The 15,252-nt window shown below is 39.4% G+C and overlaps 1 protein-coding gene across 2 annotated transcripts in view; it reads left to right on the top strand.

Moving 5' to 3' along the window:
• OSMR (oncostatin M receptor) overlaps positions 1-15,252 on the top strand; it is a 33,819-nt gene that overhangs the window by 10,250 nt on the left and 8,317 nt on the right. For both annotated transcript variants that reach the window (XM_030511749.1, XM_030511748.1), the window contains exons 4-14: positions 1,591-1,754; positions 4,205-4,364; positions 5,719-6,000; positions 6,590-6,719; positions 7,933-8,090; positions 10,221-10,357; positions 11,439-11,604; positions 12,131-12,207; positions 12,639-12,855; positions 13,434-13,616; positions 14,787-14,888. In XM_030511749.1, the coding sequence (XP_030367609.1) occupies positions 1,591-1,754; positions 4,205-4,364; positions 5,719-6,000; positions 6,590-6,719; positions 7,933-8,090; positions 10,221-10,357; positions 11,439-11,604; positions 12,131-12,207; positions 12,639-12,855; positions 13,434-13,616; positions 14,787-14,888 (1,776 nt within the window). The remainder of the gene's footprint in view (positions 1-1,590; positions 1,755-4,204; positions 4,365-5,718; positions 6,001-6,589; positions 6,720-7,932; positions 8,091-10,220; positions 10,358-11,438; positions 11,605-12,130; positions 12,208-12,638; positions 12,856-13,433; positions 13,617-14,786; positions 14,889-15,252) is intronic.

Below are 15,252 nucleotides of genomic sequence, written 5' to 3'. Positions count from 1 at the left end.
ACAATTTTCTTTCAACAGTTTTTTGTCAATTTTTCCTAATGGAACAATATATACTTTCCTCCATTTGTTCTTTATAGGCTGGACTTGCATGAACATCTAAGCTGTGTCAGTGTCTGTATTCTCATCATTAATAAATATGCTTATAAAGTATTACTTGCTTCCTTTGTTTGATCAGGGATTGTTATAACTGCTGCTTATCTTGAGCTTTTAATTTCCTACAGTTATTGTAAAGATCTATATGTAGGGAAACTGCTGCACAGAAGTTAGTGCAGAGCAGGCACTACAGGATAAATTACAAAACAGTTTGGATTGCTGCCAAAAGCATCTGTCAAAATGTAGATTCTTAAACTAAATTCCCTGAATGCTTGCATTATGCCAGTAATAGTCTATAAAAGTGCTAAGGTAATCATTGGGTCAGTGGGTGAAGCACAACTGGGAGAAATGACTTGAGGAGGCCATTCTGGGTGAAGGAGCTTCTGAGATCTCTCAGTCCATGCCGTCCCTAAGGACTGTGGCTGTAGTGGGACAGGAATGCCCAGAATGAGTTCTGTTTTATTAAAACATACAGTTATTTCTATGATTTCTTTTCTGCATCCTGGTCAGTGTAAGCATTCTGACACTGTCATTTGTAACAGGCAGAAGCATATTGGAAAGCAACTGTGTCAAAAGAAAAAGCCTAGTTACTTGGCTATTTCAGTTGCCTGGCTTCATTAACAACCAGATCAATAGCATTTTTTTTGCTTGTTTGTTTTTCAAGAAGGAGAGAAGGTACATATCAGGCAGTGGCATATTTCATCTCTCCCAAGAGTTAGTTTTTCTGGGGAGAGGTGACGGAGCAAACATCTAAAAAGAGGGACCACTTATAAGCTGATCTGTAGGTTTCAGCTGGCTAGTCTTCTTAAGGGCTTTTCCTTTCCTGACACCAAAAGGCACTTCAATCTGACTTTTAAACTTTATTTTATTCTGGAAATTAACTCCAAATCCTCAAAAAGGATGGAGGTACATTTTATAAGTAGGTGTCTAATTCCAGTAGGAGAATCCACAGGCCTGACCTAAGCTCTGTGTAGAGCAACCATGAATGTGCCTAATACTAGAATATCATCTCAGCTAGTTAGCAGAGGGAAGCTCTCAACCTATCCAGTTAGGTCAGAGAGCACAATTGAGCCTGGATTTTCTGCGTAATGATGAGAAGGCTTGCTGGGGGTTGGGATTTCTTGGGATTCAGTCTCTGCTAATACATTATGTTATTCCTTTTCGTAAGACTGTAAAAGGGATGGATCAGTATTCCCATAAATTAGCTAGTAAATTGGGGGCATAAAGAAATAGAATAGCATAGCCAATCTGGTGGGGGGGGGGACTTTTGGCTAGATTCAGGAACCTCATTCTAGCTGCTGATGCCTTAAGATGAAAAATTATCTTTGCTTTTGATACCAGTAGCATGGGTCTTGATTACTTCCTCCCCCTCTTCCTCCCTCCCCAAATCAGAACTGTCTGGTTTGGAACCTATCTTACCTCTAGCCACTGTTGTTTCCGATTTGCTTTATAACTTAGCTAAATTTTAATATTTTTGTGTCCTTTTCATGCCCCTAGAATCCATTGTGGTTCCAGTAACACACCTTAACGTTTCCAAAGATTTGGCTCTTCAGCAGCTGCTGGTGGAATGGGATGTTGGCAAGTCAGCACATGATGCTGAGCTGGCAATGTCTTTTGAAATACAAGTCCGTCGAACAGATGAAACTAGTATTATGTGGACAGTAAGTGTATTTTTTTAAAAAAGGTATAGTAGTTATTTACAGTATAAAGGAAGCTAAAGGAAAATCAAATGTTCACATGCATATATAGATAGCTTTCCTGTATAGGTTTACAACTCACAACACACTATTTACAAAACTATACTAGAAATACCTCCGTATTTCTACCTAGGTGCCAGACTTGGTCTAAGGTTATGCCCAGTTTTTGTACAAAAAAAAAAATACTGGGTCAGATGAAGTAATTTCTAGCTGTGCAGAATGTAGATACGCCTTGCACACATTTATTGAGGGATTGCGGTGGGCAGACTTAAGAGATCTGATTTTTGAAGGCCTCTCTTTCCCTTTCAAGGTGCAGGTCCCCTATGCAGCTTCCCAGAAACATCCCTTCTACTGCTCCCAAAGGCAGTCTTTTTTTATAGCATGATTACTATCCTTCACTGGAGACTGAGCATGAATCATGTTGCTGCAACTCCTCTCACCTTACGAACCAAACGTATTCTCAGTGTGAGTGAAGCCTTCTAAGCCCTGCACTTGGCCCTGTTAGCAGTTATGTTATACGCAGTTACGTTATACTCTTCCAGTTAAGGAAGAAGTAGTGATGTCTTTTTTGCAAAGTCCCTATACTGCTGGTTTGCCTGAACAGCTAAAGTAGCCAAATTTTCTGAAGAGGTGGAGATCACTGAAATCATAGGCCTGATCCTGATGTTTTCCCCAGTTTGTGACTTCAGTGTGAAAACGTTTGTCTCCAAAGAAAATCTTCTCTCCTTTAGATCTGACAAAAATCCTTTGGGAACTAAATGCATGTTTTAGGGATATTATAGCTTACTGTGAGTCATCTGCTGACTGAACTGTGGAAGAATATGAAGTGCACATGTTAAAAAAGAAGAGAAAGGCTTCTTTTTTCTGAAACCAGAAGTCAATAAAATAAGATAGCACTGTTAAGAATCACAACTTACTCTGGTGAGCCCAGCAGGTGTTATTTTGTCTCTGTGTTTGAAGAACCACATCTTCACTGCAGATGAGTTCTATGCAGTTCAGAGAATTTTGACCACTGATACATGGGATAGGATTTTTAATACTCCATGAGTAGATCTGACCTTGAAGTGAGAAACTGGGGCCATATAACTACAACTAAGTGGGTTTTTGGAGTGTGGTATGGGAGGGAAGAGATGCCATCCAGAGAGACCTGGACATGCTTGAGAGGTGGACTTTATGAAGTTCAACAAGACCAAGTGCAAGGTCCTGCACCTGGATCAGGCCAATCCCAAACACAGATACAGGCTGGGCTGAGAAAGGATTGAGAGCAGCCCTGGGGAGAAGGACTTGGAATGTTGGTTGACAAGAAGCTCAACAAGACTCGTCAATGTGCGCTCACAGACTGGAAAGCCAACTGTATGCTGGGCTGCATAAAAAGGAGCATAACCAGCAGGTCGATGGAGGTGATTTTCTTCCTCTAAGAAGGATGTGGACTTGTTGGAGTGAGTCCAGAGGAGGGCCATGAAGACGATCAGAAGGCTGGAGCACCTCTCCTATGAAGACAGGCTGAGAGGGTTGGAGTTGTTCACCCTGGAGAAGAAAAGGCTCTGGGAGACCTTAGAGCAGCTTCCAGTGCCTAAAGGGTCCTACAAGAAATCTGGAGAGGGACTTTTTACAAGGCCATGTAGGGATAGGACAAGGGGGAATTACTTTAAGCTGTCAGAGGGGAGATTTAGATTAGGTATTAGGAAGAAACTCTTCACTGTGAGGGTGCTGAGACACTGGAATGTGTTGCCTAGAGAAGTCATGGATGTCCCATGCCTGGAAGTGTTCAAGGCCAGGCTGGATGGAGCTTTGAGCAACCTGGTCTAGTGGAAGGTGTCCGTGCCCATGGCAGGGCTGTTTGGAACTAGATGATGTTTACGGTCCTTTCCAACCCAAACCATTCTATGACTGTATGAAATCAGCAGATACTTTCCTACTCTACCTGTCACTGATGGTAGTACTGTCCTCAGTTGTTGTGCTTCAGAACTACCATGAGATATTATCTGCATAGATCCTAATTGGCTGTAATTCAAAGCCATGTATGTAACCTAGATCATTATACAAGGTGCACCTGCAGGCAGGTGCATGTGTGCATGCTGTTATTCATGTAGTAGCCTGCACAAATAACGTACAGCAGGGCTCTGAGAGTGAATCTATTTCTTGAGAAGCAAGGCCTGACTCACAACTATGTTGTCAGAAATCAAGTAGTGTTGCCAGCACATCAGTCACTCCACTGCTGCTAGTACAGATTTGTAAGCAGTTACTTAGCTACTAGTTAGTGTGGGATCATGTGAAGCAAGTGGGATTTCGGAGATTCATTTTTTCAAAAGCATTTTTCTTCTTTGTGAGCTTTCGCTCACTGCTTGTGTTGTACTTCCAAAGTGTCTGCACATAGCCGTGTTTTCAGTACTTTGCCTTACTGCGCTTTGTAGGAGTTTCATAACGTCACACTTCATAAATCAGGAAAGCCTCTTCATTGGATATGGGATTCAGACATACCTTTGGAATGTATGGCACACTCAGTGAGAATCAGGAGCAAAGCAGAAGCATCAAAAATCTGGAGTCAGTGGAGTCTGTGGGAGACTGTGCCAGGTAAGCAAAACAAGACTTTGCAATATTAGTTTTATTTTTTCTGAGTACAAAGCTAGATTGTAATTCACTGGTGACTGTAATGCTAAAATGTAGGTCACGAGAGATGGTATCAAATCAAGAATCCATTTTGAACTCTTTCATCTCTAATTACTAATCAACTCTTATTGTTTTGGGGTTTTTTTCTGGCAGTAATAGCAATGCTTTAGCCATTGTTTTAAGTTGCAGACTGTCTTCCAAAGCTGTCAGACTGAAAGTTTTAGAGCTTGTATTGTTAATACATTAAAACAATACAGTACACAGAGTGGCATGGGATCCTGAATAGGCTCTGGAATAGCCTGTCGCCAGGTCAGATGCAGTCTTGGCCTAGTCTGAGGGAGAGGAGAAGAAGCGCATAGTTATGGCTACATCATCTGATGCATGTGTTGCTTTTGTCCGGGGTTCATAGCTTTCATTTGTATTAAAGCAGCAGAGAGAGAGGAGCAAGTCAGCTCATTTGGAATGACCTTCTGTGAATTATGAGTGTAAAGAGGGAATGAATCAACAATGTCATTCATGATATCACAAAACCCTTTTTTATTTTTCAGATTACAGTGTCTTACTAGAACAGTTTGGTTTCCAGATAATTTGTTATAAGCAAAATATGTAACTGCTTTAGAAAAAATTACTACAGTCTACAGTGACTTTGTGAAGAAACACTAGTCTTGTTTGGAGCAGCAAGGGCTTTTAGTTACGGGAGACATCATGGGTAGTAGAAGCAGCATAGATATGTATACTTGGAATGTGGCACATAAATTACCCATCTACCCCACCTTATATAATGGGAAATAGGATGCAGGTCTCCCTTGATTTCTCACTAAGCTCAATCTTGGAGATTTTATTTTTTCTGTTGAAATTGGACATTCCAGGTTGAGTATCCCCTTACTGATCGAATTCATTCGATGTTGTCTTCTCTTAGCTGAGTGCTGCATGAGCTTCAGAAGATTATGTTTTTCAAGTCCCCTGCTTGTGATCTTCAAGAGCAGGCATTTTGGCTAAGCATCAGACTGTTCACTGGTGCAGGAGGTAGTGTTCATCTGTAAAGGCAGTTCTTAAATGCACACTCTTTTTTTCTGCTAAGTGAAAGGCAAGCAGGGAGATGGGTTTAGTCTCTTAGGTAGTTTGTTGGACTACATTATATGTTTCTGGGTTTAAGAGAAATATAGGTATAATTACATGTGGAGTTAAATAAATGGAAGTCCATGAATAGATAATATAATATTAGCAGATTCTTGTGTAAATGCTCAGTTATGTGTTCTGGTTGAAGGCTGCTGCCATGAGTAGATTTTGAAATGGTTTATTATGTATTAATTTGCAGGCTTGGACATTTCAAATAACAGTGGACCACAAATCTTTCCAAATGAGAAAATTGTAGAGGAAGGCTCTGACATCACTCTTTGTTGCATTGGAAGGAAAGGTCAAACCATTAAGGAATTCTTTCTAGTCCCAGCTGTTCATGTTTTCAATCACACATACAGTAAAGTCGGACTTCTCACTGTGAAAAATGTGTCACATCAAGGAGTGCCTCACATCACTGTCTACTGTCAAGAGTCTTGCAATGAGGAGCAATGCTATGATCATGAAGTTTTCTTTGTGGGTAGTAAGTGAATGCTTTGTTACAATTCTATTTTCCTGTTGTTATTAGTCAAGAATGGCTGTGGGAAATTGTCATTGTCCTGTCATGTGCAGCTGAACTCTGTTTAATGTCTGAGTTCATATCTGTACACTTGCATATAGAAAGCATTAAAGAATAGCATTAAATATGTTCAGATTACTCTCATTAATTGACTCTAGGACATGTGACTGATTTTTTTTAATATACCTACCCACTTAGGAGTTCAGCTTCGTTGTCTGTGTACATGTGGTAAAAACTCTGCACAGTCCCCTTTTGAAGGCTAGTAGCAATTTTTACAGGTAGAAAACAGTGCAGATTAAATTAGTGAATATATGAATATAACAAAAAATAATAACATACAGAAGTGTTTGGATTGCAATTAATTTATGGTGTTATCCTGATTTTCTCTGTGGAGTAGTCATTGAATAAGTTTAACTGAAATAATAACATCTGTACTAAACTAAACTTTGTAGATATCCACTATTTGTAGTTTGTTAGTATAGTAAAAAAGTTGATGACTTCTGCCTTGACTGCCATGCTGTTGGTGTTTTCTTTGTTTATTCTCTCTGACAAGAATCACCTGATGCACCTAATGATTTTTCCTGCCAAACTCAAGACATGAGAAGAGTAACATGTAGTTGGAGCCAGGGAGGAGACACATATCTTTATGGAGATCATTCACCAACATACACCTTGTATGAAGAGTAAGTATGCTCATTGTTATATTAACTCTGGTCTCTGCTGTACAGAACAGTTATGTTTTTTCCTTTAAAATCTGCGGAAATGTTTTATCCTTGTTGTAATTAGCTGCTGCCTCTTTCCAGCTCTGATCCTTTATTTAACAAAGTCTGAGCAGTGCAGAACTGCTCTCAATTAGACTACTTACAACAAAGTTCCAGGTTCATCAGACCAGGATCTGCTTGATAAAGCTTGTTGTAAACATTCTTTTGGGTTAATTTGTTTGGATATCTTTCAGTGTGTATGAAAACACCCTGCAATCAGAATATAGATAACTGAAAAGTGTATCATAACTATTGGGTAACACACACAACAGATAACTAGGATTAAATCAGGTGGTATTAGTGTGTTCACAAGCCATTTACATTAATGCTGACGCAAACTGATAATTCCCAGCTAACCCTCAGTTAGCCTGATTAGCCTCCCTAGTACTTTTTCTTTATGATTTTATAACTTTACGTGCTGGTGTTTTCCTTCTTGAGCTACTGACAATCCTACTTCTGTCTATAGTTTCTATAATTTCAGCTGCTACACAGCTGTGGCATATCAGACCTGGCCCTTGGCTCCTCGCTACAGAGGCATCTAAATGAAGAGGAAAGGGACTTTACAGCAGGGCCTGCAGAGAAAGGGGAATGACAAACTTTCATCCAAAGACCTTAGCAGAAGGCAGGTCATCACTGTATTATACCTTCATGGTCTCTTCATCATTCACTTCCATTAAGATATTATGGTGCTGATTTAAACATGGAAGGTTAGAAGATGCACTTGAAATCACTGCTTCATTTGAAAGCATAATGGTAGCTATATGAATCGCTTAATTCTTGGCAAATAAGTCCCTAGTTCAGAATTTCCACAAGGAAATCACTAAAAGCAATTTAGCTGTATCTTAAAAGGATAAAGTAAGCTTGGCTGTATCTTAAAAGTATAGCAATTTAGCTGTATCTTAAAAAGATAAAGTAAACTCAGGCTTTGAAGAAAACTTTCTTCTAATTGTAAGAATACCTATAAATATCCTACTGCAGGCTAGGGAAAAGAACTGGGTGGCCTCTTATAGTCCCTCTCCCCCTTATTTTTTACAGTGTATTCTGGTTGGGCATTTTCAACATCTATGGCAATTGTACATTATGGAAAAATGTCTTTCTCTCTTTATCTCCCCTCTACCCCCACTTTCTTTGACAGGTTTTCCCAAAAAAAGGTTCCATGCACAGTAACTTGTTCTGAGCAGTGCTCGTGTTCTTGGGATATAGGCCAGCAGAGGATCTTGAATATCACCGTGACTGTGGAAAACCCACTGGGAAAGAAAACTGCCACAGATGTTTTTGATGTAACTCACAGAAGTAAGGTCTTTTCTATGTCTTTGTGGAGGTTTTTTTGTTGCAGGCCTTGTCCTCCTGATCCTAATACTTGAGTGTCCCAGTTTAAAGTATGAAGTCCTTGATTTTTATCTTCACAGTTTTTATTAGTTATCTGTCCCTGTGCTATAGTTATCTGCTGTCTTTTCAGTTTCAGCCTTGCTAAGTTGTGTTAATGGTAAAAACCAGCTTCACCACAAAGGTCATATTTGGTTACTGAAATGACCCCTTAATGCTTCAAAATCTGCTGCCTTGCTAAGGGTGGTTCATAGTATAGGAAGCAATACGATACAAGCATATAAAATGGGAAGTTCAAGAAAAATGCCTGTGTCAGTTACATGGGAATTCAGTCCCTTCTCCAAAGTATTATTGCTGATGTTACTGTCTTGCCAATATAAAGTAGAGATGCATGTTTTGAAAAGTGGGTAAATAAAATTACACCTCTCAAAATGAGAGGTGATGCAGGTATAAGCAGCCATTGCCAGGAAAGAAGTGATAGTGCTAACCTCTCTTGGTGCTAATATTGGACAGTAACATCTGCTGTGCTACTGTAAGGACAGAAGAGCAGTTCATCATCAGTGAAATAAAACAGGTTATTCTGTGAGCAGTAGCTGATGGCTGTGGTTTCTTCTTCCCTATGAGTTGTATCCTTCATCACAGTGTACACCAGGTCCCGTAAGTTCCTACCTACTTCTACCTCAAAACACCTGGGTATTTCCTATGTCTGCAGCAGTATTTCCAGTTCTTCCTGTGCCCTCTAGCCCCACCACATCACCTCAGTGTTCTGAAGGTCCTGTGGCTGCTTTACCTGTTTGAAAAAGCGGGAGGCATATGTGCTTTGTTTTTAGCTGACATCTGATGGACAGGGAGTCTGGTGTAACTGCTGCATTCTGGCAGTTTTTCCTTCCTCAAAGCCATTGATTACAGTTTTGCTAGACATGTTTTTTCATATGATTTGTAGGAACCAATGTTACATGCCTGTCTTTGATAAATTTGTCTTAGAAAGGCAAGAGAGTTCTAAAAGTTGATTATTTGATTGTTTGGGGGTGGAAGAAATAGAGCAGGAAGAAAGCGAAGGGGTAAACTAACAGGTTGTGGTGAGACAACACAATATTATAAAGGACATTTTCATGGAAATTCAGGCTAAAATAGATTACATTCAATGTGCTAAGTACATTAAAGTTTTACTAGTTTTCCAGCTCTAGTGATTGTCACGAGTTAAAAGTGATATATAATACTTATGATGAGTTAACCTTTTAAATAGTGATTGCTGTAAAATCCTTTATGTTTTCTGTGATCCTGGACATATTTACAGTAGAATTTTCCTTACTTAAAGGTTGTCAGCAAGTAAAGAAAAACTGATGTCCATCATTTCCAGTTCTGCAGGTGGTAGCTGGGACCTTCTGTATCAAAGCTCCTTTGAGTCTGGAAGTCCTCAAACTGTAATTCATTATCCATTTAGGATAATGCCAGAGCTGTAAACATACCACTCACTCACATGGCTGTGTCTTATTCCTTACAATTGTATTGATAATATGGCAGGGTTTGAGATCTGCTGCTCTCACTGAATACTGCTTACATAGCAGTCAAGGATCTCAGAAATCGTCTGGAAGAAGTAGCATTGGCCCTGTTTACCAGGGGGCAACTACTGGCAGAAGTCAATGTAAGAGATATGAATAAAATTTCTGGTGAAAAGGCTGGATGCTGGGGTATAGAAATGTGGCAAATGTTACTCACCATGCTACATCGGGAGCCTCCACCAGCTCCTGGATTAGAGAATCTTCCTGCATTTGCAATAAGAGTCTCTGAGTCTTTCTGATGTTCACCATTTTCTGAAATATTTCCAAGTCAGCACAAGAGGTTTGGTTTTTTTGTAGGGTTTTTTTTGTTTGTTTGGTTGGTTGGTTTTGTGGTTTTTGTTTTTGGTTTTTTTTTTTTTTAAATCTTATATAATATTTACTTGCATTTATATTCTGAAATTAATTTTTTACAAATTTAGATATGTTTCTCCTACACTGCTAAAGAAATCTGTATTTTTTTGCTTTTACTACTCAGCTAAAATACCTTAAAATACTTTATGTTTTATGGGAGCTAACTCAGATCTTCCATTGACAGTTTATCCTGCCGCACCTTCGCAGCTGTGGGAAGAATGCACAGATACCAAAATCACATTATACTGGAAACATCAAAACAAAAGAATTGAACTCTTTTGTCAGACTGAAGTGCTCCTACCTGATGGGAAAGTAGAATTGGTATGAAACGTGAATTTCATACAAAAAAACATAGCGAGTATCTTTTTTTATGTGAGATTAAAAAATAATTCCCCAGCAATTTGAATACAGCCTAAATCTCGTGAGCATGTTGATGTGTCTGTTTTCTGGATTTGTTTGCTCTACACTGAGAATAGCTGGATAGGATAGCTGTTAGCTATTGCTAATCTTGATTTGTCACGTTTTTATTACTCATCTCATCTTACACACAAATGTTGGAAAGGCATGTTGAAGGCTTTTTTTATATTAGTTCAGGAGCTTTCTGTGTACTATTTAGTGTACTTGGTGGTAGTGTGTCTGGTTTCTAGTGAGGAAACACCAAACAGTTTTACTTCCCATGCTCTTCCACCTCCGTGAAGATTGGCCTCCTTGTCTTGTTCCACCTGTTTCACAAATGGTGAGATTGGCTAACTCTTTGCATGTGTACTGTCATTCCTCTGCAGCCCGTATCTTATGAAGGCAGCTTGCCTCTAGCATGTTAAAAAGGCGTTATGAAGATCAGGATCAAGTTGCGTCCTGTCTTAAGTATTACTCAGGAGCTATTAGATCAAATGGCTGCTGCAGTTGATCATTGCAGCAGACAGTTTAGAGGAGAGGCCTAAAAGCATGTTCACTTTCTGACTCTTACTAGAACTCTGTCTTTTGGGAGGGAGTGGAGGAAAGGGGTGGGGGAAAAATGGAAAGAACAGATTGTGCATAGATCCGAAAAAGCATACTACTTACATGAACTGAGTAAGAGACCCAGACTCTGTGAGGTTAAGATCTCAGTAGATTCCCTGCTTGATGTAAAGAGTAGTCATTTGACAGGTTGTGAGTGACTCCTACTCAGTTACACTGAGACAGCCTGCAGACTTCTTTTTGGATCTCCCAGACTTTTGATCTTGTGCATATCTTTTATTTTGAGTCTTTTTGACTACTGTTCCATGATTATCTTTTCCAACTCAAACTTAACTGGCTACTATAGTATCTAGAGGAAGAACTATTTTTTTTCTTTCAGACAAAAACCTCTGAACTGAAAGGAAGCTGAACTGAGCCTCAACTGTTCTCTTTTTCTGTCTTGCAGCATAATAGTTCAGACACACACCTTCATTATGCCTCACCCAGCATCACCGTGGGTGGACTGCAGCCATACACTGAATACACAACTAGAGTGCACTGTGGGGCAGCTAAGCATTTCTGGAAGTGGAGTGAATGGAGTGAAGCCCGAACCATCAGGACAAATGAAGCAGGTACGTCCAGTCTATTGAGAAGAGAAGCTTGAAGGATGTTCTTTTCTTGCCACCTTTGTTTTCCATTTGTTGCTACTCTCTTGCTGTGTAGCTAAAGCAGAGGCCTGTCACATGCTTAAAAGTAGAAGCACACTAAGCAAAATTTAAGAAGGTGTCTCTTATTAAACAACTCTTATCCTAGCTGCCGGTCTGCCATTTCATCCAGTGCAGGCAGTGTGAAATCCATATGACTGGGAGCATGGACAGGCTTGAATTACAGTGTTCTGTGAGGGCTGGAGGAATGGTGCAGGGACCTGGGAACTGCAAGCAAAGAAAGATTTTCTAGGGAGATGAACCAGGCATTCATTCAGAAAGAATAATGAAGAGAGAAAGAAGTTTAAGGATAATGCTTCGGCAAGACCTGGGAGTGATGGGGAAAAAGGAAAAAGAGGGTTTGGGGTTGGAATTTCTTCGAATAGGAGGAAACAATTAAATGCTTTATCCTTTCTGCAGCTAGAGCATCTTTGATTTGCTGTATTTATTGCAGCTCCATCAGGGAAACTGGATATCTGGAGAGAAATTACACCAGTTCAGGGGGGGCGGAATGTGACCTTGTTCTGGAAGGTAAGGCATTGGTACAGAAACAGAAGCAAAGCCTTTCATGAACAGGTTGGAAGTTTCTCCCGTGAACTTTAACAAGTTTGTGTGCACTTAATAGCAATTCAATGTGAAAATGTCTTTTAAGAATCGAAGACAAATATCATATATAACATATGTCAGAACATATGTAGCTGTATGCTGTCCTGGCATTTCAGACATATACTTCTGTTTTTCTAACTATTATAACAAGATAAAACCCATTACTGAGATTTCTGCGTTTCTATTTCCACCAGTATATGTATGCATGTATGGAAAAAAGTGTTTATATTCTTACAGAAATAATATAGCCAATTAGTTATTTAAAGTTCTAAATGTCCCTTGCTTCTTTTTCTCTTTTATTTTTTTTGCAAAGTTTAGTAAGTAATTGGTGTCTACCCCTATAACTTTTTCCCCAGCAAGCGCCAAGTTTTCAAGCAAATGGAGAAAGTATTTCATATGAAGTAACCTGGGAAAAAGTAGAAGATCGTTCTGAGTCTGAAAGCATCTCCTTTTCATCAGTCTACAATAGCACAAGGATTTCCATTGATAACCATTCTTACAGAATCAGAATCACAGCAAAGAACAATGTAAATTATTCACTTCCTTCAATATTGATAATCCCTAGCTCTACAGGTAACAGTTTTCAATTAGTTTCCATTATGAGAGTTTTGTGAAGCGGTAATTTATCATCTTGAGGGAACAAATTAACCTGGCCTATTTAACTCACACACTGGTATCTGAAAATTATTAATGTGTTATTGCCTACAGAATGGTAACTGTATGAATACGTAGCTCAAGTGCCTTGATCCATCCCTTACAACAGTCTGTTTTGCACGGAGAGGCTCCACAGAGCAAAACATATTTAGCCTTAAATTAGGGCCTCAGACCTGCGGCAGGTGCTGTGAAGATGCAGTCAGTGCCTTACAGAGAGCTCTTGTGTGTGATTAGCCTCTTGTGATTACGCCTCCAGGTTTCTGAAGTTTTATGAATATATAGTAATAATTAGTGGATTTGTTTTCAACTGTCGGCTTTCAGCATACAAAGAAATCAACTTTCAGCATGTAAAAGATCCTGTATGTCTGACAGTGAAGGAATGTGACTGTTTTATTATTGTTTTAACAGCTTAGCATAGAAACTATATTGATCTTTGTTTATGAATCAAGGGTCTTATGCAGGAAAATAATAGTGACTATGTTTTTGTTCATTCCTAGACATCAAAGAGCTTAAAGAAGAACAAGTTAATGGTACAGATGATGGCATTTTTATTACCTGGGAGCCCAGACATATATATGATAATTATATTGTCGATTGGTGTAACTTTCCAATGTTGCAGCCTTGCGATTTGCAGTGGAAGAGATTTGGGCCCAACACTTCCAGCGCTCTGATCAACTCAGGTGAAAGATGAACCATTTTCCTTTCTTGATGCCTGCGCAACAATCTTTCATGCTGTGGGCATTAACTGAATTTAGGAAACAAATCCTGTGGAATGTTGAAATCTGTGCAGTGTAGGTGTAATTCTTCAAAGACACGTGGCATCATGCGTTGCCTAGCAAATGAATTAGACACCACAAATGTACCAGCACTATTAAGCCTTAGAAGTCAGCACAGTATTTTAGAAAAAAACCTCTTCTGAGTGGCTTCTAGTCACGCCTTGAGGGAGGATGAGGTAAATGAAAGAGTTAAAATCTTTTAGCAGGAGAGATGCAAAACTGAGCTCTGCCTTATCTGTAACATGGCTCAGAAGTTTAGACTCCAGCAATTTAAAACCCACTGTGTAGTGAGAGGTTTAGTGCTGTCAGTGTGCCACAAGTGATGTGTGTCAGAACCGGTCCTTGCGTAAGACCAGTGGTGTGGTTTTTTTATCCCAGTGGTGACTGGGAGAAAAGGTTCTGGCTGTGTGAAAGTTGCTCTGATGTACTTCCACAACTGCAAGAATATAGGCTTCCTGGAGTCTCTCAAGCTGAGAGTTCACTTTGGAATGGAATGAAACGTGTTTGAATAAAATTTGACTGAACATATTTCAATATGCAATGAAGGAACAACACTTCAGTGCATACAAACACATGAGAACCTGCATCCTCACTGAAGAAGAGTGTGGTAACACATGATAAAAATGTTGTTCGGTTCTTCAGTGGGATGCACTTGGTTAATGCAAGTGGGAGTGGATGTCAGTGAGGATAACATGGACTCCTGGTGAATGGGTATGTGTCTACATTAAACAGTCCAAAACATGGCCCTTGCCTGTGCCAGAAATGAAATGAAATCATCTTGCTTTTGATGCATTCTGAGTATGTTGTGCACTCATCTTGAATACTCTAGGGCAACAAAAATATATTAACAATCCCCTTCAATTCTCTCCTTCAGACAGAATAAATTTGTTCAATTCACATTAGGCACACTAAGAATTGGTTTACCCTGTGTCTCCTTCAGTTGCCTTAAGAGCACAATAGCCCACAAAGAAGATTTCTAATGGATTATAGACCTCTGTAGAAAGCAGTTAAGTAAAAGCAAAACAAAAAGACAAACCATAACCTATTTTTGTAATCAGTTCCACTTTTTTCTAGCTGCTTTTATTCCGGGGGTGAGATACAACTTCCAAATCTATGGATCTGTTGCTAATAAAGCATCCTTACTGGAGAAGAAGACTGGTTTTCTCAGGGAGCTACGTAAGTTGGCAGTATATTTAGGGTTTTTATATTTAGGTATTTGCTAAATTAATCTGTCACAAACAGAAGAATTCCACATCCTTCCTCCTGCAACTAGGTAAAAATGTATTTGCTATGTTGTTTCTGTATAAGTATTTAAAATTGTACAACAATATACGTAGCCCTACATCAAGCATATTTGACTAGTGCAGTGACCAGGTAGAGTCCATATTAATTAGAATAGCTGAAAAAAGCTGTGAGTAGCAGTCATATGGACAGGCATAATGTGGACTGTATGAAGGCTCTGTGGAGTTGACAGTTTCTGTGGAGTGCTTTGGCTTTGTACAGCTTTTAAATACAAGTAAGATAGAAACACCATTTGGGT

Source organism: Strigops habroptila, chromosome Z (genome assembly GCF_004027225.2).
Source record: "Strigops habroptila isolate Jane chromosome Z, bStrHab1.2.pri, whole genome shotgun sequence".
NCBI classification, from domain to species: Eukaryota; Metazoa; Chordata; class Aves; order Psittaciformes; family Psittacidae; genus Strigops; species Strigops habroptila.
The sequence above is the reverse complement of the archived record's forward strand: the minus strand, read 5'-3'. Positions and strand labels throughout refer to the sequence as shown.